The 25,148-nt window shown below is 42.6% G+C and overlaps 1 protein-coding gene across 1 annotated transcript in view; it reads left to right on the forward strand.

Moving 5' to 3' along the window:
- The window catches only part of F8 (coagulation factor VIII), a 595,138-nt gene that overhangs the window by 508,560 nt on the left and 61,430 nt on the right, over positions 1-25,148 (forward strand). The window contains exon 23 of the mRNA XM_063432427.1: positions 14,150-14,294. Coding sequence (XP_063288497.1) covers positions 14,150-14,294 — 145 coding nt within the window. The remainder of the gene's footprint in view (positions 1-14,149; positions 14,295-25,148) is intronic.

The raw sequence follows: 25,148 nt of genomic DNA on the forward strand, positions 1-25,148 counted from the left end.
TGCACAGCCTTTCGAACCAGGTGAGTTCTCTGTGCATGCCAGTTTTGTTTGGAATCGTGTTTTAGCTGCATGTACCGGAATGTATGTTTGTGTGTCGGCGTGGTACCGCCCAAAAGGTCCGGGAGCGGGCGTATTCCTGTGTCTTGTAGGACCCGGTGGACCGGGATGAAATCCCCGTCCCCCAGGAAGCCCCATGCCCTCGCAGGCAACCCATCCCCAATTGCTGCGTTATTCGTCAGGAGGATCATCAGGCTGGGTTTGGGCGCTATATGTGGGGCTTCACGGGTCGCGTCTCATATTTTTAGTGTCTGAGCTGCCGGGCCAGTCTGTAGGTTTCAGTCTACGGGTGATCATTTTGTATTCCACATTGACGTGAGAAGGGGTTGCCCCATACTATCCTTATCTGAAGCTATCCATAGTTTTGGTTTTGGGTTCGAGTGCCATTCCGACGCCCTTTGGAGCGCTGTAGGTTGATGGTACCTGTGGAAATCCGGGAGGGCCAGGCCGCCCCTCTGTCTCGGGAGGCATAGTGTGTCATGTCTAACTCGTGAATTCCCATTTCTCCATATGTATCGTAGTGAAGTGAAGTATGATGTGGGTAGGGCTATCAGGATCGTCTGGAAGAGGTAGAGAAGTCTGGGTAAGACGTTCATCTTGACGACCGCGATGCGCCCGAGCCAAGAAATATGTGAGTAGTGCCACTTCTTAAGGTCGTGTTGTATGCGTGTAATAAGGGCACAAAATTCTTCTCGTAGAGATCTTGGGGGTCTACTGTGATAAGGGGTCCCCAGGTATGTCATCTGGGCGGGGCACCAACAGAAGGGCAGTCGGGATTTAAGTTCCGTTGCCTTGGTACCTAGGACCTCGCATTTGGATAGATTAAGTTCTTAGCCAGCCAGCGCCCCGTACGAGTACAACAGCTCGAGCAAGTGTGGTACAGTTTTGTGAGGGTTGGTGACAAGAACATCAGGTTGTTGGTGTATGCCACCACCTTGTGTGTCATGCCCCTCCAGTGGAAGCCCCCTATGTCTCTGTTCCGTCCACCCGGTCAAAAGCCTTCTCTACATCCGTGGAGAGGAGAAGCAGGGAGATTATTTCTCTGCGCACAAGATGTTGGATGGCGAGTACTCGCAAAGTACTGTCACGCGCTTCTCTTCTTGGGATAAACCCAGTTTGATCCGGGTGTACTAGATCCGGGAGTCTCGTACCGAGCTTGGACGCAAGGACTTTCGTGAGGAGTTTGATGTCAACGTTTAGTAATGATATGGGTCTATAACTCTTGCAAGATTCCGGATCTTTCCCTGGTTTGGGGAGAATAGTGATTGTAGTGGATAGTGATTCTCAATGAAATCGACCACCCTCGGTCAACGTGTTAAGGGCTGGGATCAGGATAGTGCTGAATTTCTTATAATAGTCTAACGTCAGTCCGTCTGGCCCTGGTGTAACCGCTGGCGGTTCCCTTATTTACCACTATAATGTCTTAAAGCATAGAACTTAGTAGGGCTAACCATACATATATCTTAGCCATAATTTGATATAGTTAGTAAGAGATCCTCTATTTAACATATATAAATAATTGAGAATACAACATAAAATAAGGATTGTCTTGGAAGCAATAGTTTTGTCTTTTAGATATTTATTATATAAAAATATAAATATAGACATATAAAATCCATTATAGCAGAGTTTATAAGATGAAATTAAATGCTTGCAAATATTATTAGTAGGTTAACATACCATTCTGAACATGTCATCATGTCAGCCTCTCTGTCATTTTAAGATGGAGCAGCATCTGTCTCCAAGTCTCTCCTCTGTTTGTTAACATTTAAAAGTACACCTATTTATACCTTAGGTGTCGTCATTTTAGGGTCACCATAGTTCAAATATGAAAAAGTAACTTGTCTACTTTAAATCAATTTAGGACCTCCCTTTAGATACAAGGCCATAACTAAAAGCAAGTGCACACGTCATGGGAAACTCCCGGACCTGGGGAACTTCCACCAACTTGGGACAAGATGGCTTCCCAAAGTCTGAATAGCTTATCTGTTGTTTATACTAAGACGTAAGTGCACAGTCGTGGGAGATTCCCGGATTTGGGGAAGTTCCATTAACTTGGGGTTACAACAGTATATTGTGTACTGAAAGAGTCGTAGTATAGCCTTGAAGCTTGTTTATGCATTATTGTTATTGTAATTCGTCTGGGACAAAATGGCGCAAACATATTATGCACTGAGGTTATTGCTTAAAGAAACATCTATGAAAAACAATATGTTCCATTTCTAACACCTTGTCAATTTGCAATATCTCTTAAAGACAAAGTACACAGTTTAAGAAATACAACATTTCATTCTAAAACTTGTAATATTTGCATTTGCCCATAACACTGGTGCTCGGCCAGTCTTTCCGGTTTTGATGGCCCCCCAGCAACTCCTTATCCGTAATCGGGTCTTCAAGTGTCATGGCGTTGTCTGCCCAGAGGGTGGAGGCGATAAAGGTCTCCAGAAACTGACTCCTTAATGGTCCTCCCTTCTGTCTTCCCTAACAGTTTGGGAGATTTTGTATAGGGAGGAGTAGTATGTTCGGAATTCCTCTGCAATTTCCTCTGGTATTTGAGTTGTTCGGCCTATGGAGTTCTTGAGTTTGTGGACTTAAGCATGCGCTTGTTGGCCTCTGAACATTTTTTTTGTGCCAGGGCCGCTGAGTCGATGAAGTGCGTCTCTTGTTACATATTTACATAGTTACATAGCTGAAAAGAGACTTGCGTCCATCAAGTTCAGCCTTCTTCACATATGTTTTTTTGCTGTTGATCCAAAAGCAGGCAAAAAAACCCAGTTTGAAGCACTTCCAATTTTGCAACAAGCTAGGAAAAAAATTCCTTCTTGACCCTAGAATGGCAGTCAGATTTATCCTTGGATCAAGCAGTTATTACCCTACATTGAAAGATTATATCCTTGAATATTCTGTTTTTGCAAATATGCATCTAGTAGCTGTTTGTAAGAACGCAATCGATGTGCAGTTTCTGTGTAAGTCGCGTAAGAGGTGTGTCCTTCGCTCTGGTATGTTCGGTCCCCGACAATTTTATGTGCTAACTACCAGGGTGTCTGGTCTGTAACAGTATGCTAGGGGTAGTAAGCGGGGGCCGGGGAGCAGTGAGGAGCCGCTCGATCATGCCCCGCCCTCTGGTGGGGAGGGAGCAACCCGGCAAGTCCAAAGGGAGGTGCGTGAGGGAGGAGGGGGGGTGTGGGTATGGGAATATTACATGTAGGCCTCAGAGGGCCGGTGTAAGTAGACTGAGAAGTTGTTCTTGTGACTGCGTGGGAAGCTGGCAACCGACCCCACCGGGAATCACCCTATAGGGATAAAGCGGCAGCTCCCTGCAGTGACGAAATTCACATGACTCTAGTTGGGCTCGACGTAACGGCAACACTGCCTAAGTCGAAGAGAAGAACCCGAGGAGAGAGTGCGGCCATAGGCCACGTAGTCGTGTTCGATACATACCATTAATATAACATCATAACATTGTAACATATAACATGTGCATTATGTATAGAAATTCCCTCATAGCCCCCCTCCAGTTCTGGGTAGTTCCCATTTCCCTGGCCGTAAGGTTACCAGGTAACATCTTAATATGCAATAGGTAACATAGGTATTACAACACTGCAGTGGTTTACGTGGGTTGCAACGTGCCCCCGCACTATACAATTATTTATTCATATGCCCCTCCCTCCCCCCCTTTTTTTGGGGGGGGAGGTGGAGGTGTGTGGTGGCGTTATTACTCCCAGCCCTTGTGTCCTGGGATCCTCCACCCGCAGTAGTCCACTGTTGTCAATGGGCTTGTGTATGTAGTGAATCACCGTCACCCGCTGGATACAGTACACACGTTGCTGGTCTTGGGTTGTCTCGTCCCTTCACTGGGTCCCCTTGTCCCACTTCCCCACCTGAGCTGTGCCCCCTTCTCCCCCTATATCTGCAAGTGAGTGTGGATTAACGTGGGGTAGCCCCAATCCAATGATGTGGGTGGGGTGGAGAGACAGGCGGTGTGTGATTATGCTTCGGCCTGCTTTAGAGCTGGGGGTGAGCGTGGCTCAGGTGCCTGATCACCCCTACCAAAACGTTCGGTTCCCAACCTCGGTGTTTCCGCTGGGTAGGCCAGCTTGGGGTGGGTGCAAAGGGGTGGTCAGGCATACGGAGTGTCGGTGAAAGCCCTGGGGTCAGCTTTGGTACTGCCAGTTCTGGTTGGGAGCCCATGCTCCCTTTAGTGGGGTGGGGCTGGCCCATGTGGTGTGGCGCTGTGTTGTGGGCAGTTGCACTCAGGGCTGGTTGGGCAGTCCCATGGGGTCCCCCCTGCATCCCCTCCCAAATGGGCTCTGAGGTGTGTGGCATACCTGCGGTTGCTGTGTAGACTTCAGGTCTCAGGGGGTAACTTCTCACCTACAGTGTTGTGTTGCTTGCAGGCTATTCACCTCGTGTGGCCATCTCCTGGCAGCGTTGAGGCGAAGGGCCTCCGTTGGTGTCGGTGTGGCACGTATTGCTGCGGTCTGGTTTCCAGGGGCCCCAGTATCCAGTTTGGCACTTCGGTGTGGGGGAGTTCCAGTTTTTTAAGGAACGCTGGGACCTCTTCGGGCCACCTGGCCTGCACCCATTCATTGCGATGTTTGGCTTGGAGGCTGAAGGGGTGAACCCACTTCAATGGGATTTTCTTGTCCCAGAGGGCCTGCGTAACCGGGCGCAATGCTCTGTGAGCTTCCAGGTTGAGCGGGGACAGGCCGTTATAGAGGGTGACCTCTGAGTCTTGGAAGTGCCATGACTTGCGCGATCTTGCCTTCCGCATTATTAATTCTTTGATCTGGTAGGAGTGGAGACAGCAGATCAGATCTCAGGGGGCTCCCTCTGGAGTGCACGGTTGCAGTGCCCGGTGGGCCCTGTCTAGTCTGAGTATCTGGCGAAAGAGCGCGATCAGCAGTCCCCCAGCGTCCTCCTCACCTTGGGGCTCTGGTATTCCCTGCACTCTGATGTTAAAGCGCCTGCTCCGGTTATTCAGATCCTCTGTGTGTCGCCGGAGTGTGAGTAGCATGGAGCCTTGCCTGAAGATCGCAGTGCCTGAGGCCCTGATTTGGGCTAAGGAGTCTTGTGCTTTGTTCTATAGGGCCTGTATGCGGGTGCCGTGGGCCGTGATGTCGGCGCGCAGCGTGGTGACCGCTGTGGTGAGAGACTCCTGCAGCATTGCTGAGAGGGTCTGGAGATCCTGCTTTGTTACCATGGACTCGGTGAGTTTCCTCAGTTCTGCCCCTATGTCTGTCAGCATGGGGGCTCCCATATCAGTGGTCGGGGATGCGGCTGATGGGGTAGGCGCCATTTTGGAGCCATGTGTTTCCTGCGCGGGACCCGTCGGGGTCTGGATGTAGCCGTCCATCGGGCCAGTGCTCCCGGCTGTCTGTGTTCCCCTCGGGGTATGTCGGGGCGTTTTGTGCGGCCCATCGGGGGAATTCTGTGCTGTGGTACAGGGCTAATTAATGCTTGGTGGCACGGAGCTCAGTAATCAGGCGGCCATCACAGTCAAGGCTCACGCCCCTCCAAATTATTTTTGGACCAACATTTAAAATTGTAGATTATGCTAGCTAGTACCTATAATCTTAATTTTATTAATGACAGGAGGCGAGTATTTGCTTTAGTCTCTCTTTACTAGAACTCCACAGCAGCACAGAAAAACAACCAATCAGAAAAAAAGTTAGGTACTATAAAACCCCCTTCCCATTGCATCATTTCCTCTTTCAAGCTGCGACAAAACAGAACAAAGGCAGAAAAAATAATGGGAAGCAATGAAGTCCAGATACGAAGAATACAGCGATGTCCAATGTCTGAGAAGAACTGTCAACCAGATAGCGTTGATGGACTGAAAATAAATAAGTCAATGTCTACCATCCACGACGAAGTGCCACACTAGATAGCGCTGAAGGACTGGAAACTGAAACGAGAGAAAAACAGAATCGAACAGGTTGATTATCCAATGAAATGTATTTTGAATAAACTTGTAGATACCCAATGTAGCAAACAAAATTACCTTAATATGTAGATATCCCAACCCTACTTATGAAAAACAGACATAAGGACAGGTGACAGGTAGCAGAAACAACAAGCAGAGTTGTATACGTACCTGATTAATCCAAACTATAAAATTAAAGGGAGGGATAAGAACGGGTGGGGAACATATACTCCACGCGGGGAGGCGAGTTCAGTAGAATTCCAGCTGAAGCATGTGATGATGGCTAATGTCTATTACTGTATCTACCTGACATATTATTTGTATACCGGCTTCTGCGCAAGCCTACAAGTTGTACGGTTAATGCCTTACCTATCGTGTGCAAAAATAAAGAATTTAAAAAAAAAAAAAAAAGAACGGGTGGGAAATACTCGCCTCCTGTCATTAATAAAATTAAGATTATAGGTACACTAAAGCTAGCATAATCTACAATTTTATAACATGACAGGAGGCTTCGTATTTGCTGTTTTAACGCTCAGTCAACAAATTCCACGCTGTTTGTTTCGCAGCTACCCGAGCAAACCCAAATGGACTTTCCAACTGCGATGAAGTATCCCAGAAACGGAAAAAACATCCTCCGCTGATAGATCCAATGTACGTGGGGTCGCGACCTGTTACCTACCAGCCGGTCCATGAGCTGGCAAACTGACCTATTAGCCATTTCCCTGCAGTTATAAAATGTCGAAGGTCATTTGCGGACTTAGGGCCGCGATAAGACACTGCAACTATGTCACAACTCTTGATGTATAAGGTTGCTCCACCGATCGTGCCAGGGGCACCCAGGAATGTGGCCTTGCAGGTAGACCTCCACTCTCAAGGGATGCGCCAAGTCCACCACCAAGTCGCAATAGAACCGAGTAGGATCTTTCGTTCCCTCCTGGCCTATCCGGTGAGATGTCTCATCCGAGAATAAATTTATAATGCAGGCAAGAGTGTGGTCAGACTAGCCGTATCCTAAGTGATTCCAATATTCCAAATGGACTGTGTAATCCTCGGATGTGGTAGAGAAAAGACTCCAAAAGGACGTCCATTCAGGGTTCCGAACTGAACTTGTGTAGAGGAACGGTGGTCGACTATTCAGGGAATAGTGAATCCCAGAAATATTCCAAGGGATGGGGAGTGCAAACTGGAGCGCAGATTTCCATGCGGATTTGTCCTCGTCTAAGAGTGAAAGATGTTTGTGTAGGAGTAGGGGCACACCAGGTACCTCCATAAAGTCTCGTAGGTCTCCTCGACGGTAGATGAAAAGTAGGTTAGCAAGAATCCAACAAAACGGCTCCCGTGAGGGATAAATAGAGTATAGATGGAGGGTCCACCATCTCCGAACCCTGTTCACCAGGTATGCGCTCAGAGGAGACGGGGCAGTCCTGCCATCTTATCCCAAGATCTTAATGACCGGGGAAGTAAAGACAACCGGGGTTTCCGGTCTTACCATGTGATCCATACGTACGGTTTACATTCAGACCGGGTAATAAGCCTTCCTTAATCTTGTTATCCGAGCAAGGCAGTGCCCGTTTGCTCCATGAAGGTCTCCGTATCTCCTGATATCTTGACATGGGAGAAACTGTCTGCGCAGTTTGTTTGTAATGGTCTGGATATCCAAAACAGAAAGCAATTCTCTGTATTATATGGTGCAGAATATACCAAAACCTGCACTCTCGTAATACCGGAGGTCCATCCGTTAGCCGTACCATCTCCAGGAGTGTGTGTAAATAAGTGGGAGTCTCCCCCCGTTATACCTCTGTGAGTATTTCTCACGTGTGTTACAGCGGTCCGGATCCAGTAGATCCATTACAGTAGATAGAATAGAGGGATCCAGTCTAAGTATGTATATCTTGCATGACCAGGCAGACCTCTATAACGAAATCAGTAGCATGGACGTCAGCTCTAATTGAATGCAGGAGGGACGCCTCTCTATGTAGTCATCAATGTCTTGCACAGGTACAAGCCTGTGTGATGAACAAATGGCCGGTACTGTAGAGCATCGAGTGTATGAGAGAGCCGCGCTCTCTACTAATGTGATCGCATACCGTGATAGCGCCCGGCTGCTAGCCTGAGCGGGCCGCACCCATTAATAACCAACAGCAGAGTCTACATCTGTGACCGGTTCTCTCTATGAGAATGTGTCCTCCAAACCTGTCCTCTGTATCCAGCCCAGTATCTGGTTGAGGTCGAGGGAGGGGCTGCGCCCTCTAATAACAAATCAGTATCCGGTTCTGTTTATGAGAGGGGTTCGCCCTCTGTTTCTGAAAATAAATATACTCGGATCGAGGTGATGGAGGGCCGCACCCTCCTGTGATCCAAACTAGAGTCCCTAGAGACTCAGGGTGACCAACTGCAGGGCACACCACTTATTAATGTCCGCATAAGGCTGAGGGCAATCTTCGGAAACAACGATGGAAAACTATCAACCGACTATCCGGATCCCATGCGCGCGCGCGGGGTCCAGGAAGACCGTTGGTAGTCTGAGGAAAGCTGGAGACGTTCTCCGCAATCCACGAGTGCCCGGGAGGTCGGAGGAGGTCAAGTCAGGCCTCTCGACGACCCGAACGAAAAGGAAAAGGAAGTCATGAAAGAACAAAAAAGCAACAATTAACGCAGATAAGAGTAAATACACCAATTCTATCTCAGATAGAAGGCAAATAGCAGGCCGGAAGGTAATAAAAGTAAGCCCCACTGGACAGGGCCAGGAGCTAACCTAACGCGGGAAAAAACTACCGACACCTATAAGGATTCCGAGAGGCAGATACGCAGTAGATGCTAAAGACAAGGAAAAACACCGCTTTCTCCTGTAGGTGTCTGAGTACCGGTCCTTGCCTGTGCGAAGTTCTCCTTGGAGATGTGCCGTTGCCGGTTTGGAGTAAACTGTGGATGTGTCCGGGGTCTTCATACGAAACCCTGCCCTTCAGGCATGAGGTTTAGGGCCTTCACCCTTCCCAGCATATTCAGATGGCCGTACATTGGTGTCCTCTTGGATAGTATGGCAATGGTACTTGTCTGGACACCTGCCTATTTCCATGTCACTGATGGGCACTGTTTTTTCCTCAGTGATATTCCCCCAGGCCTGCGGCCAAAAGGGGTTCGGCTCCAATAGAGCAGGCCCGTCAGAAGGGCAGAGGCCCAGCAGGCCAAATGAATGGACACAGAATAGTTGGCCAAGCAAATAGGCACGGACATAGCAGGCCCTTCAAATAGGCACCGACATAGTAAGCCAATAAATGGGGCACAGACATAGCAGGCCGTTTTAATGGGCACAGACATAGCAGGCCATTCTAATGGGCACAGACATAGCAGGCCGTTCTAATGGGCACAGACATAGCAGGCCAATCAATGGGGCACAGACATAGCAGGCCAATCAATGGGGCACAGACATAGCAGGCCAATCAATGGGGCACAGACATAGCAGGCCAATCCTGGGTTTCATATTAAATGAGTAATGGGGACCTCTGAGTTTGGCATAGTCCCCTAAATGTCTGTAAATCCTCCGGGTATCCTGTGACCTAGGACCCTTAGAGACTAATCTTAGACAGCGTACTACTGTGTGAATAAACCGTAACCGGGACTGGCGGTCCCTAAGTGCCCAGCAGGCAACATAGAGGTAAAGCCCGTTATATTGGGTTTAAGCTGGATATGTTCCAGTGATATAGTGTCCATAAAATCAAGCTCTGCTGAGCAATACCTTCTTTAAAGTGCAAATTGTAATGCACATGTACATACAGATCTGTATGATATATCTTATCTTTATTGTAGGTCATCATCATCATCGTACCGCCTGAAGGGTATAGTACTCATGGTCTCTTCAGGAGGTCTCTTCAACTCAATGAATCTTCCCAAGAAGCCTGATAAGATAGAATAGTATCGGCATAGACAGGACTGACATCTACCGTCAGTGAAACTCACAGCAATCCGTGATATCTATAGCACTAAGACTCACAGCAAGCCGTGCTATATACACTGACATAGAACTCACAGAAATCTGTGATATATACATAGTCATAGAACCCACAGTAATCAGTGATGTATACATATACATAGCCATAGAACCCACAGTAGTCTGTGATATAAATATACATATGGAAACTCACAGTAATCTGTGATATATCTACCTGAAACTCACAGAAATCTGTGACATTTACACATGGAAAGCTAACAGAAAACTATAAATAAACACATGGAAAACTACCAGTAATCTGTGTAAATAAACACATGGAAAACTACCAGTAATCTGTATAAATAAACACATGGTAAACTATCAGTAATCTGTGTAAATAAACACATGGCAAACTACCAGTAATCTGTGTAAATAAACATATGGCAAACTACCAGTAATCTGTGTAAATAAACACATGGCAAACTACCAGTAATCTGTATAACTAAACACATGGCAAACTACCAGTAATCTGTATAACTAAACACATGGCAAACTACCAGTAATCTGTGTAAATAAACATATGGCAAACTACCAGTAATCTGTGTAAATAAACACATGGCAAACTACCAGTAATCTGTATAACTAAACACATGGCAAACTACCAGTAATCTGTATAAATAAACACATGGCAAACTGTCAGTAATCTGTATAAATAAACACATAGCAAACTACCAGTAATCTGTATAAATAAACACATGAAAAACTATCAGTAATGTAAAGGAAACATTCCCCAAAGAAAAAGAGCCAGAAAGGCAAATAAATCTCACAACCAAGCATAGTTCATAACAATTCTGACCTGTACTGATGCGGAGCAGCAAAGAAAGAGGAAATGATGCAATGGGAAGGGGGTTTTATAGTACCTAACTTTTTTCTGATTGGTTGTTTTTCTGTGCTGCTGTGGAGTTCTAGTAAAGAGAGACTAAAGCAAATACGAAGCCTCCTGTCATGTTATAAAATTATTTTTTAACATATTAAAATAGCAAAAAAATATACCATGCATAAAAATATGTCAATAGTCAAATTTCTAAATATTACTACTGTAAGATATTTTCCATAATATAATTTCGTAATATAAAATAATTTTAAAAGTTTATCCTAACATATTAAATAATTTGGAAAACATATCCAACAGCATTATATTAAGACCAATGTCAGAATATAATACCTTGTAGGTCCTTTTTTTCAGTTTGTTTACTAATTTCCTAAACACTCTATAGAGTTTCCCATGTATCACTGTTTTTTTTTTTGTTTTGTTTTTTTTATTCTTTATTTTTTGTAGTGCGTATGATGATAACAGTTGCTTATGAGGTACCCCAAAGGCATTCCTCTAGCACATTACAAACAGTTGGAGCATAAGGGTAGACAATAAATCTTGCACTTTTTTGTAGTAATAAAATGAAAGGTTTACGTTGTTTAGGTAGTTAGGAGGTACATTTTTACAACATGTTCAGGCTTCAATAATTGTAACAATATAGTTTTGATTTTAAGTGTACATTCACGCTATAATCAGGCTTAGTCAGTGCTATGGTTAAATCGATAACATCGCGAGTAAGACAGTTGTACATTGCTAGCTAAATAAGCTGGCTGATACGATTAAGTTTTTAACTGTAGCCTATTGTTGTGGCACCTAGGCATTCTTCCACAGTGAGCCAGTCGCTTTTGATAGAGCCTATTGTAGTTTAAGCCTAGTAGTAGCAGTAGTAGACTATTCAGTTATGTGACCTCAACAGGAAAATGCTAAGCTAATATAAGAAGGCTAGCTGGTTAAACAATAAGTACCGCCGGTGTCAATCTTTATGTTTAGAATGCCAGCGAGTGCATATGATCATGCATTGCCATGACAACAGCCGCATGTAAGGCAGAATATGATAAAAGGTAACATTGGTATGACAGATACAGCATTTGCATATTTTTCCCTTTTTTTTTTTCCTTCTTTTTAAAGTAAGAGAAATAACATGTCAGTCGAAATATAAAAAAAATCAAAAAATCAAACATGCTTCTGGATAAACATATTAACCATATGCTAAAAGGATTGGTGGAAAATGAACTATGCTAGGCAAACTGATTTTTGCGCTAAAGGCATTCACATGGATAGGTACTGTGATTAATAAAGGTTTCTCCCGGGAGGCTCCCCAGGTATATCAGGTTTTTGAGTCCCGCTGTGAAACTAGAGGCAGGGAACATGCTATTACGGTGGGTGGACCTTAGGTTCATCTGGGCGCAAGGTGTGGGTACCGAGGGTGCACTGCTGGGGTACCGTGGTACCTGTACTCAGTCCTGGGGTCATCCGATGCCGTGCTGGGGTACTCTGCATCCCTGCTCCGATATTCCCGCTATTGAGCTCTGGTGCCTTCCTGGGTAGGGGCCCGCATGCCAGTTGTGAGGCAGGTTTTTAGGGGTGGCCCGGTCGGGTCGTGCCAGGTAAGTCTTTGCGGTTACCGCCGTTTTCATGCTGGGATGCTTGGTCATGTTTAGATGAGCAGCGTAGGATCTTCGTGAGCGGGGTGGTGTGGTCCGCCATTTTTGGGCTCTCTTCACCTTGGGTAGCTTGGGCCTGCCAGCGGGTCGCGGAGGAGCCTTGTAAGGTAAGTGTTCATTCTTAACTTTTGTGTAGCTCAGCTTTGTTTTGCGCGGCTGCAATGTTTGGAGCTGGGTTCGCCTTCTCTCCGTGTAGTACGACCGGGATGTTTGAGCCGCCCTGTTGGCTGTGAGCGGGAGATGGGAGCAGATCTTCCCTTTGCCTTCTGTCCACATGGCGTCCGCCATTTTAGGTGTGGCGGGCGGGCTCCCTGGACTCAGTTGCCGTGTCGCAGTCAGTGCCACAGGTAGAGGACCGGGATCACCCCCCCGGTCCATAGGGGGGGGAAACGGAGCCGGACCCGCGCCGTTCTGCACTCGTGGCTGGGTTCCATGGCGCAGGATAGTGGGGCAGCGGCCGTCTGCCCCACTCACCGCAGGAGAAGGCCCAGGTTGGGGCAACATGGTCCTCTCCCCCCGGGGGACTGAAGCACGGTGAGCCAGCCTCTCCCCGGGTCCAGTAGTCCCTCAGCTCCGGGTATCTGGTCTGGCGGTCTGATTTCAGGCGGTGAGATTTGTTTTTAGAGGGTAAATTTCAGTAGCTTGCAGGAGCTGCTCAGGCTTGCGACCGTCCAGCTCGGCGGTCCGGCCCCGCCCCCCCATGTATCACTGTTTGTTGTATTTTGTATTTGGACTGTGTCAACATGATTAGGGACATGACATGTTACAACTTGTATTATTGCAGAGCACATATATATTATTTATTTTTAATGGAGTACTCCGGTCACCAATACAACTTTAATGTCTTTTTCTAACGTTTTTACCTCATTAATAGGCAATCTCTGCCATGCCCCCTGCTCCTTTTACCCTAAGTTTTCCTAATGAAATGTATGCACACAGCCCATAACAGAACTGAATGAACTGCTTTAAATTCATAACCTGGCTGCAGACAGTCAGAGAAACTACAGACAGAAACTGGTCTGTTCTGGTTTTGTTTTGGTCATTTTAAAAATAGTTTTGGCAAAATTGGGTAATAAAAATTCAAAGGACTTGAAATTTGTTTGAAATGTTTTGTTAATTTTGACATCCTTTAGGGCCCTATAGGTCACAGCTTGGTAAATGGCTTCACTAATTAGGTACCTTGATGTGGGATTCCAATACCAAATTAGGGTGCTGTTTAGTAAATAGCTCCCCTAATTTGATACCATGATGCAGGATTCCCCTATTACCAAATAATACCCAATAAGGGGCTTTTTAGTAGATGGCTTCCCCTAATCCCCCAAGTAGGATTGCCTATATAAATATGCAACATTAGGTCTCTGTTCAGTAGATTTGTTTTTGAAAAATATAATTTTTATGCTGTTGTGCAGGATGTGAAAATTATTGCCCTTGCTGACTTTGAAAACTACTATTGATGTGGCTGTACTTGTCATAACTGTGTTTGGAAACATTGTTAGTTTCTGCTGTTGTGCAGGACTTTTCACACTCTGCATAACTGCTTGCTAATAGGTTTTGTTTTTGCTTGGGAAAAAAAAATTGTGCTGATGTGCTGGATGTGAAAAGTCCTTTCTTTGGTGATCCACTGCATTGACGTAGCATCACTTTTCACACAAATAACCCTGTGTATGCATAGGAATAATAATTCATTATTATTTTTTAAGGTATTTTTTGGAAATGTAGATTCTTCCGCTGTTCGTGAGAATATTTTTGATCCTCCGATCATTGCTCGCTTCCTGCGGCTTTACCCTACCCATGCAGGAGTAAGAGCTGCACTACGGATGGAGTTATTTGGATGTGATATTACAAGTAAGTTTCTCAGCCAATTCTGTAATCCGTTCTAATGATGTGTAAGTAACACAATTATATATTATAATATACTGCATTTTTTTTAAATCTGATGTTCTTTTCTTCCATTTTAGCTTTTCAAATCATTTAATAAACACAGAATATAATATGGCAATATTATGCGGCCTCACCTATGACATTTGACTAAAACTACTCTCTCTGGAAACCAGATATACACATCTTCTGATCTACTCCTAACATTCTTCCCCATACTCCCTGATATTGTTGCAGTCTCACATTAACCTCTGCAGTGCCCTTTCCTTACTAACCCACTTCCTATTTCCCAATTCTGTCTACCATGCCTTGTTACCTCTAATCACACTAGTTTTATCTATATTCTACTTGCTTCCCCACCCCTCTTCTAAAATGTTGTCTACTTTATTTTTTTTCTCTGTTGCCTCCATGATTTATAATACTATTTTGTCATTTCCTTTCACTCATACAACCCTTAAGTTGCACGTCTGCTATTCTCCAAGTCTTTCTATTCTCTTCTCCCCCCTCTTGATATCCACTCTTCTAGACCTAAATTCCCCTCAAACACCTTTATATCTCACTCAAACCGTCTCTCACTTTCTATTTTCTAGCTATGAACATCTCCCCTAACCCTTGCCCTGCTCCCTTTCATTCTAGGGACCCTTCTAGAATTATAAACATCCCTCTAGCGCGACATGTATTTCAATTGTCACTGCATAGAATATTTGGACAGTCTGTAGCTTTAAAAAAAATAAGCTGTCAGTCATGATGTCTTATTTCAAACTCCCTCCATTTCTTGGCCCTCATTGAAACTTGGTTCTCCACCTCAGATTGTTCTATTGCTGCTTCCCTGTTTTATAATGACTTCCAACTTTCACATACTTCCTGACCCATAAAAGTGGTGTTGTGGGTGTTCTGCTCTCCTTTGCTGTACATTTCAACTTCTTTTTTTTTTCTTTGGAAGTTCATGCCATCTGCCTTTTTCACCCCTTCTGACTATTATTCTGCCCTTCTGGACACCCTGGTTATCAGGATTTTTGCCTGCTTACCCGATGGCTCAACTCCGAATGCCGTGATTCCCTCCGACATTCCGACGGATGCTGCACGCTTGCGTGTAGCATGTTTATATATGCAGCCGAATGACTCACAGGATTCGGCGCATATCAGTGACATCAGGGCTCAGTTTAGGAGGGCCATATACCCCCCAAAAATAGTGGTTAATTTCAAATGGCATTCATCCAATCACTGTTAACTAAAGCCTAAATATACTTACCTCTCCCATTCCTTGTTTCCCTACCCTGTTGTGGTTCCTTGGTATCCCAATAGTGCATTTTTCTTGTGAATTGTTTGGAACTTTGACTGACTCTTGTGTATTGTTTACCCTTCGACCTCGGCTTTTTTATTTGTTATTCCGCACCTCTGTAATCCTTTGACCTCAGCTTCATATACTGACTCAGTTAATTCATATAACCTGGCAATTCTAAGGACCCGTATAATGAGTATTTGTTAGTAATTCTGTCTGTGTGTTCACGTTCCAGAAGATCCTAACACTGATTCCTTATTGAAACACTTCTCAGTCTGGCTCCCTCAATTCCAGTCCTTGGTCATTCTATCCAGTATACTTTGAGATTTTAAAATCTCCTTCAGTGTCTTCTTCTATGATTCCTCATTCTCTTCTGTACCTCTCTTGGTTGGAGTTCCACAAGGCTCTGTACTGGGACCTCTTCTCTACTTAATTTACATTGCCTTTCTGGGTGAGCTAATATCATTGTGTGATGATCAATATCACCTGTATGCTTATGATACGCTGAAATACCTCTACATGATGTCATGATTCCTAAAACTCAACCTCTCCAAGAGTGAACGTATTGTATTTTATGTTTCCCATGAGGCTAAAGGAGCTATCATAACATTTAGGTAATGGTTAATGGAGCTATCATAACTTTGGTGTGCTCAGTGAATCTAACCTTTCCTTTAACCGTTATATAAAATTGATCACCAAATCCTGTCACTTTCACTCAGGATGCAGCTAAGACACTCCTAAGATCCAGCAACTCTTACCCCTCTGTTAGTTTCTACAATGGCTTCCTGTATCATTTATGATTTCGTTCAAAGTTCTTATTCTTACCTAAAAAGCTCTCCATAACTATGCCTCTGCTTACATCTCCTCCCTCATAATCAGATATACCCCAGCCTCTTTGCTCCACCAATAATGTGTAACTAAACAATTCTCACCCCTGACCCTCGCCTGCAGGACTTCTCCAAGGTTGCCTACTCATTACAGAGTGCCCTCATGTGGCACATTCGGCACTCCTAGTCCCTACAGTCTTTCAAAAATATCTAGAAACACACCTCTTGAAAGAAGCCCATCAACTCCCCCCTTTACTTCTCAGCCCTTACAACCTTCCTCTGAAATCTCCAATCTACTGTGCTACCTTCTTCTAAACACCAATCTCATCTTTTAGGTATCACACAGGTTATTTGATTCCCTCACTTCCCTTTGTGTATTTGTCCCTCATACCTTTAGATTGTAAGATTATTTGGAAAGGGTCTTCTTCGCACACTGTTCCCGTATGTCAAACATGTTTTGTTAACATTAAATGTTTGTCTCTTGTTTACCTATTGTACAGCAATGCAGAATATGTTGGAATTATATAAATAATTGTAATTTTTGGATTCATGAAATATCAAAATTGATAGTTGAATATTAAGTAAAAAAATTAATTCCGAAAAATATATAAAAATTTAAAATTATTATCACCAGCACCAGACGGCTTTGGTAATAAATTCTATAAAGCAATGAAAAACTTAAATGTAGATCATTTGAAAGATTCCTTTAATAACGTTGTCTGTAAGGGAAGTTTTTTTTTAAGCGAGTGCTTAAAGCAAACATCTTACCAATACTTAAGCCAGGAAAAGATCCAACTGACGTAAAAGATTATCGTCCAATCTCCCTTATTAATGTTGATATGTCATATCACACAGATTAAAATATGTATTGAACATTCTGATTCATACTGATCAGATAGGTTTTGTGCCAGATAGAATGATGAATAACAATATAAGAAGATTGATTAATGTAATTGACATGTCACCACGCTGAACCTGTCATTAGATGCGAGAAGGCTTTTGACAGGGTCAGCTGGGCTTTTATGAATAGTACTTTGGAAAATGTTGGCATTACGGGTTGGATTTCAACTGCAATATTAGCGTTATACTCCTCTCCAATGGCTAGAACGATTGGCCCTAATATCTGTTCAAAATGGTTTAAACTTAAAAAGGGATGTCCGCTTTCCCCTATTTTGTACATACTAACTTTAGAAGTATTGGCTAGAAGAATTAGAGTACAAATATTAGCAATAAGCGAACTTAAATTGTCACTTTACACTGACAATATGATACGATTTTTAACCAACCCATCAATGTCCCTACCGACATTGGTGCAGTTTCAAATGACAAATTAAATAATTACAAATTAAATAATTCAAAATCAGCTTGTTTTGCTGACCTCGGACAGATGGGGTGTTGGGTTGGCCCTGCCAGGATTTGAACCTGCAGCCTTGCCTTTTTTAGCAGGCTTGGTGGCCAGGGATTTTGCCAGCTAAGCTATGTCATTGGCAGGGTGTGTCTTCACTATGTTTTTGAGATGTAGAATATGTGACGACATGCCACACCCCTGGTAGACTGCAGAATAGAGTTTAGATACTCCGCCCCTCAGGAACTCCTACATTGAACAGCCGATGGCCATGTTTCATCAGCAATAGGTATTTAAATGGAACAACAAGCTGCTCATGTTCACAGGCTCCTGACGACGGTGTTTTGAACACGCCGAAACGCGCGTCAAGTGTTTTCTTTTTCTTTAATCTCTGCAGTTGGTAGCACTTTTTTATTTTTGTTACCACTATGGTTATTGATTTTTAGGTATTTATTTATTTATAACTTTAGTAGGGAGAGTTGGTTCAGGTAGACACTAGTGGTTAGACCACGTGTCGAGGTAACTTTTAGGGTGAATTGAGAGATTTTTTTTTTTTGTGTGTGTGAGGCTTTTCATCTGCGTTTAGACCTGATTACCTGGTCCCTTGTTCTCTGGGGACCCTGTGCCTCTTCTCTCTCCCTAACCTCGTTTACACTACCTTCATTTCAGTCGGACACTAGGGGAACTGGAACTTAGATGCTAGCTACTACTCCAGACAATTGATCCCCTGGGCACCGTTTAGTAGATCTCCCTTTTTTTCAAGTTGTTCTTTTTGTTTGCATATCCCTTTTTATCCTTAGATTGATTAAAGGTAGGGCCTCCCTTCCTCATTTCTTATACAGTGGAGCTCTCCTGATGTTGGTTTCCCCTTGTGGGGCTCTACACATCACCTACTCCTATTACCTAGATTATACAGACATTAACAAATATTATGAAGCTGGCATTCTAGCAATGATATGCCAACTAACTCAATTAGAGAAAGAGGCCTGGTATATAATGGAACGTGAAGTTTGTCAAATTAATAATTCAATAGATTTAATATGGAACTCTAAAAATTTTAATTTCACTTATTTCTTTATATGGAAACAGATATCTTCTAAATGGAATAAAATCAATAGGAGATTAGGACTGAGAAACAAAAATTTTGATTTTCAAAATGTGACTGTGATTGAGAGGATTATGACTAATATGTTGTTAAAGACATGGAAATCCAGAAATATAGTCACTATCCAAGATTTAGTTTCAAATAATAAATTAAAATAATTTAATTAATACAAGAATTCCACTTGACAGTTGCTGAAACTTTCACATACAGAAGATTTAAACATTTTTTAGAAAGAGTTGAAATAATTTCAGATGGAATTATTTATAAATTGATGAAAGGATTGTTACAGGAGAATAAAAAAAAGATATATTTTCATGATGTATAAAACTTATAGAAGCGAGTAAAACCTTCACAATACTTCCAGCCCTTAAAAGATGGCAGAAAAATTTAAAGATTACGATAAGTAAAAGGGAATGGATGTCCTCAAGTTCCAAAATCTACAGATATGTTCATTCACTCTCACTTATGGAAACTCACTTTAAAATGATTACCTATGGTATTTAACCCCAGTAAGACTATCTAAGTTTGTTTCAGATTCAAATGAAAAATGTTGGAATTGTTGAGTAGCAACCGTAAATTATGTTCACATTGGTGGGCTTATACTAAGATTTTAGTATTATGGCAATGGACTCAAAATATTTATATTCAGATTAAGTGAGGTCAAATTTCCAAAAACCCTTGTAACAATGTTACTACAATTACATTGGCCAAAATTGAAGCAAATAGATCAATTTTTGATAACCCACTGTTTGATTGCTACTAAAAAATGAATAGCAAAAAATTGGAAAGGAGAGAATGATGTCACCATTTCTCAGTTAAGTGCTCAAATATAATTTCAGTTAAAAATGGAAAAGGGTTATATCAGATGTATAGAGGAATCTTCCGATTTATGGGAGAAATGGGATACAACATTGAATAAGGTGATTACAGATGGTAAGCTGGACAGTTGATTTCTGTTGGTTTTTTCTTCCTACTCTTTCCTTCTCATGTGTGGATTGGGATGGGGACTCTCGCTGACAGGACAGTGTAGCATGGCTGACATGGCCAACCATAGCAATGGGCTGCAATGGCCATTGGTATGTTTGTATGTTGAATGTTGTCATTATAATATTTATATGTTATTTAAATATATTGTTGTATAGTAATGTCTAATTTCTTGTAGTAATGTCTTATTTCTTATATATTTTTTTAATTTATTTAATCCATTGATCATCACATTGTAAAGCAACGTGAGTAGCACTCTCTAGCACAGCAAGGATTAAAAATATCCAAACTATTTGCCTGCTGGTAATACTAGCAGCTAGCAGACAAATAGTAAAAAAAAACAACAAAAAATAAACACTTTGGCAGCAGAAAGGTTATATAATGCTGTGGTTAGCCAGCCCTTGCAAGTTAGGCACCACAAACAAATAGTTCAAACAAACCACAAAAAGCCTATAAGGGCTATTGCTAATATATATAGTTATTGAGAGGAATTAATTATTCATCATGCCTTTATTTACCATAAGACATCCAATGTAAGGTGATGGGTTATAAGGGAGGATTTTATGCTCTCGTTAGTTATAATGAATCTATATATTTTTTTTTTATTTTTTTTTACTATTTACAGTAATGGCTGACTAGCAAGAGCTATGGGCTCTCAACTTTATCCCCTTTAAGGCGACGGGCGTACTATGCCGTCCTTGGGGACCCGGCCCTTAGCCCCGGTGGGCTGCATAGTACGTCCACGCCGTCCTATGAACTTACCTGATCGCTGACGATCACAATGTGGGAACCTACCTGGCATCCCAGGCAGTCCCCCTGCTGCAGATCCGTCCCTCCCGGGCCATCTGATGGTGGGGTCCTTGCGATCACATGGACCGAATAGCCGTCCACAGCAGTGCCTGCAGGGGGCCTGTCTGGAATGACAGTGCCTGAAATAAAGTTTAAAAACTGTTTAACCCCTTCAGGACTGGCCTGTTTTGGCCATGTTGTACGTTAAGGACCAGGGCTCTTTTAACACTTTTGTGATGTTTCCTCTCTTATTTACTGACAACAGAGATAGGATTCTCTTATGACAAGGATGAATACTTTAAGAACCTGAAAAAGGAAATGTGGAAAATTGGGTCATAGTTGGGCCTAGTGTGTTTGGTATCGTATTTGTGAGTAAAACTCACCTTTAGAATGGACAGAAGGTGCCTGTAGCAAGTGTGTTAAAAAATGATAAGCTTAGAGTCATGTCTACAAATGCTCGCAGTTTAGGGAATAAGATCCATGAACTTGTGGCAATAATGGCAACTGATAGTGTAGATTTAGTCGCTGTTACTGAGACATGGTATAATGAGAAAAATGACTGGGACATAGCAATACCAGGGTACTCTTTATATAGAAAAGACAGGGAAGGCAAGAAAGGGGGAGGGGTGGCCCTGTATGTAAAGAATAGCATAAAATCTAGCCTAATAAAGGTTAGTGAGGCGAACATAGAGTCAGTTTGGGTTACGTTAGAATTTGGTAATCACACAGTAACTCGTGTAGGTGTGATTTATAGGCCCCCAGGACAAATTGAAGAGTTAGATAATCTACTAGTTGAAGAAATAGCTAAAATGACAATGAAGGGGGAAGTTATCATCATGGGTGACTTTAATCTTCCTGATATAAATTGGAAAACAAAAATAGCTACTTGTGCCAGGAGCACACATATTCTAAACTCCCTACTGGGATTGTCTCTAAAACAAGTCGTTGAGGAGCCAACTCGTAAAGAGGCCATACTAGATTTAGTGTTAACAAATGGAGATTTGGTATCAGATATTACTGTAGGTGAAAGTTTAGGATCCAGTGATCATCAGTCAGTGTGGTTTAATATAAGAACAGTGGCTGAGTCACACCACACAAAAACAAAAGTTTTAGACTTTAGAAAAACAGACTTTTCCAAAATTAGAATATGTGTAAAGGAGTCATTATCAGACTGGAGCAATTTAAATGGAGTCCAAAAGAAATGGGATTATTTAAAAGTTGCACTACTGAAGGCAACAGAAAATTGCATTAGGCTTGTCAGTAAAAGCAAAAAATTCAAGAAACCACTGTGGTACTCCACAGATGTAGCCAAAATAGTAAAAAACAAAAAGTTAGCATTTAGTAATTATAAAAAAACCCAGAGTGAGGAAGACAGAATGACCTATAAGATTAGGCAGAAAGAGGCTAAGCAAGTTATAAGAGCTTCCAAATCACACACAGAAGAGAAAATAGCACAGTCAGTAAAAAAGGGGGACAAAACCTTTTTTAGATACATAAATGAGAAAAGAAAAGTAAAACAAGGATTAGTTAGATTAAAAACAAAAGAAGGAAGGTATGTAGATGAGGATAAAGGTCTAGCTGACTGCCTCAATGAATATTTTTGTTCGGTATTTACAGATGAAAATGAAGGAAAGGGACCTCAGTTAAGAAAAAGGATAAATGAGTCATTTATTACACGTGAGTTTACAGAGGAAGAGGTTCTATTTCAACTGTCAAAAGTAAAGACAAATAAGTCAATGGGACCTGATGGAATACACCCAAAGCTATTAAAAGAGCTTAGTGGTGTACTAGCAAAACCATTAACAGATTTATTTAACCAATCATTGATAACAGGAGTAGTCCCAGAAGATTGGAAGTTAGCGAATGTTGTGCCCATTCACAAGAAAGGTAATAGGGAGGAGTCGGGCAACTATAGGCCAGTAAGCCTAACTTCAGTAGTGGGGAAAGTGATGGAAACCATGTTAAAGGATAGGATTGTTGAACATCTAAAAACACATGGATTTCAAGATCAGAGACAACATGGGTTTACTTCAGGGAGATCATGCCAAACTAATCTTATTGATTTTTTTGATTGGGTAACTAAAATTATAGATCAGGGTGGTGCAGTAGACATTGCTTACCTCGATTTCAGTAAGGCTTTTGACACTGTTGCACATAGAAGGCTTATCAACAAACTACAATCTTTGAGTTTGGATTCCAATATTGTTGAATGGGTAAGGCAGTGGCTGAGTGACAGGCAACAGAGGGTTGTAGTCAATGGAGTATATTCGAAGCTTGGGCTTGTCACCAGTGGGGTACCTCAGGGATCTGTACTTGGACCCATTCTCTTTAATATTTTTATTAGTGATATTGCAGAAGGTCTTGATGGTAAGGTGTGTCTTTTTGCGGATGATACTAAGATATGTAACAGGGTTGATGTTCCAGGAGGGATAAGCCAAATGGAAAATGATTTAGGTAGACTAGAAAAATGGTCAGAGTTGTGGCAACTGACATTTAATGTGGATAAGTGCAAGATAATGCATCTTGGACGTAAAAACCCAAGGGCAGAGTACAGAATATTTGATAGAGTCCTAACCTCAACATCTGAGGAAAGGGATTTAGGGGTGATTATTTCTGATGACTTAAAGGTAGGCAGACAATGTAATAGAGCAGCAGGAAATGCTAGCAGAATGCTTGGTTGTATAGGGAGAGGTATTAGCAGTAGAAAGAGGGAAGTGCTCATGCCATTGTACAGAACACTGGTGAGACCTCACTTGGAGTACTGTACACAGTACTGGAGACCCTATCTTCAGAAGGATATTGATACCTTAGAGAGAGTTCAAAGAAGGGCTACTAAACTGGTTCATGGATTGCAGGATAAAAGTTACCAGGAAAGGTTAAAGGATCTTAACATGTATAGCATGGAGGAAAGACGAGACAGGGGGGATATGATAGAAACATTTAAATACATAAAGGGAATCAACACAGTAAAGGAGGAGACTATATTTAAAAGAAGAAAAACTACCACAACAAGAGGACATAGTCTTAAATTAGAGGGACAAAGGTTTAAAAATAATATCAGGAAGTATTACTTTACTGAGAGGGTAGTGGATGCATGGAATAGCCTTCCAGCTGAAGTGGTAGAGGTTAACACAGTAAAGGAGTTTAAGCATGCGTGGGATAGGCATAAGGCTATCCTAACTATAAGATAAGGCCAGGGACTAATGAAAGTATTTAGAAAACTGGGCAGACTAGATGGGCCGAATGGTTCTTATCTGCCGTCACATTCTATGTTTCTATGTTTCTATGTTTCTATGATGATAGTTATATGTAGCAGCATTGCTAGTAGTGGCTATCTGAGGATAAAATAATGGGTAACCTCTATGAACTGGTACATTAGATACTGATAGGCTGTGACTATGGAACTGAGTATACCTGTTAACTTGAGTGGAGCAAGGAATCCAATTAATTCTCCTAAGTACAGGGAAGAGTAGCACTGTAAATAAAGACCTAAAATAGAGTATGAACAGAAACTCAAGGCAACGTGTGGTGATTGTTATGCATGCATAATGGAAATACGATATTCTGCTAGGATTTGCACCTGAGTACGTATCCTGTCTAGGGCTAAGTAACCGTTAATAAGTTATATTTTTTGTGAAGTGAAGTCAGTCGAATGTGATGAATATTTACGGATTTGAGAAATACTTAACGTGGGGAATAAGTAATAGTACGAAAGTATTGGTAAACCGTGAACATGAGATGTGGACGCTTGATATAGTATGTGAAAATATCAACCAGCTAAATTAACATTTATTAAGATTGTCTAAAAAGAATGTTCGCAATCCTGACATCCACATATGAAATACGAACTTTTATACAAACATGTTTGCAATAAGAACACTTAACCTAGGCTGCCGTTCTCATAAATAAGACTAAATTCATCTAATTTAAAGAAGTGAATACATGTGAACGAAATTGTACATGAAATAGAAATTACACTGTAGTGTGGTCCCTAGGGGTCGCAAGTAGACCGACTAGACCATTGAGTTTGGCTAATTTTATATGAATGAATGGCACCGAAAGTGACCATAAAATATAGAACAGAACGTACGGTTGGACTGGCACGAACAAGGACACAAAAGGGGTTTGTTCTCAAGAATGGGAGCCATGCAGCGGCCGAACATAGTGTATGTATGAACCCTTTGGGAAAATTCACAGTTCGTGGACCGGGATTATGTGATCTGGAAGCCGCGGTAAGGTAAGAGGTCAGCCTGATGCTAGTTCTGGTGGGCTCCGACCGGAATGGGGAACAGAGCGGAGCGTGCGGCTGGAGATAAGCAGCTTTAACAAGGTGAGTGGACTGCAGGGAGGCTGGGATCCACAAGGTGAGTAGACTCACCGGACTGAGCAAATGTGGTTGCAGGTCGGATAGCCTTTTGTCTGGGAAACATGACTTGCTTGGAGACAGTGTGGGAACGAAGCCTCAGGTGAGTGAACCAGAAGTCTAGGG

This window comes from Pelobates fuscus, chromosome 9 (assembly GCF_036172605.1).
Source record: "Pelobates fuscus isolate aPelFus1 chromosome 9, aPelFus1.pri, whole genome shotgun sequence".
Classification (NCBI taxonomy): Eukaryota; Metazoa; Chordata; class Amphibia; order Anura; family Pelobatidae; genus Pelobates; species Pelobates fuscus.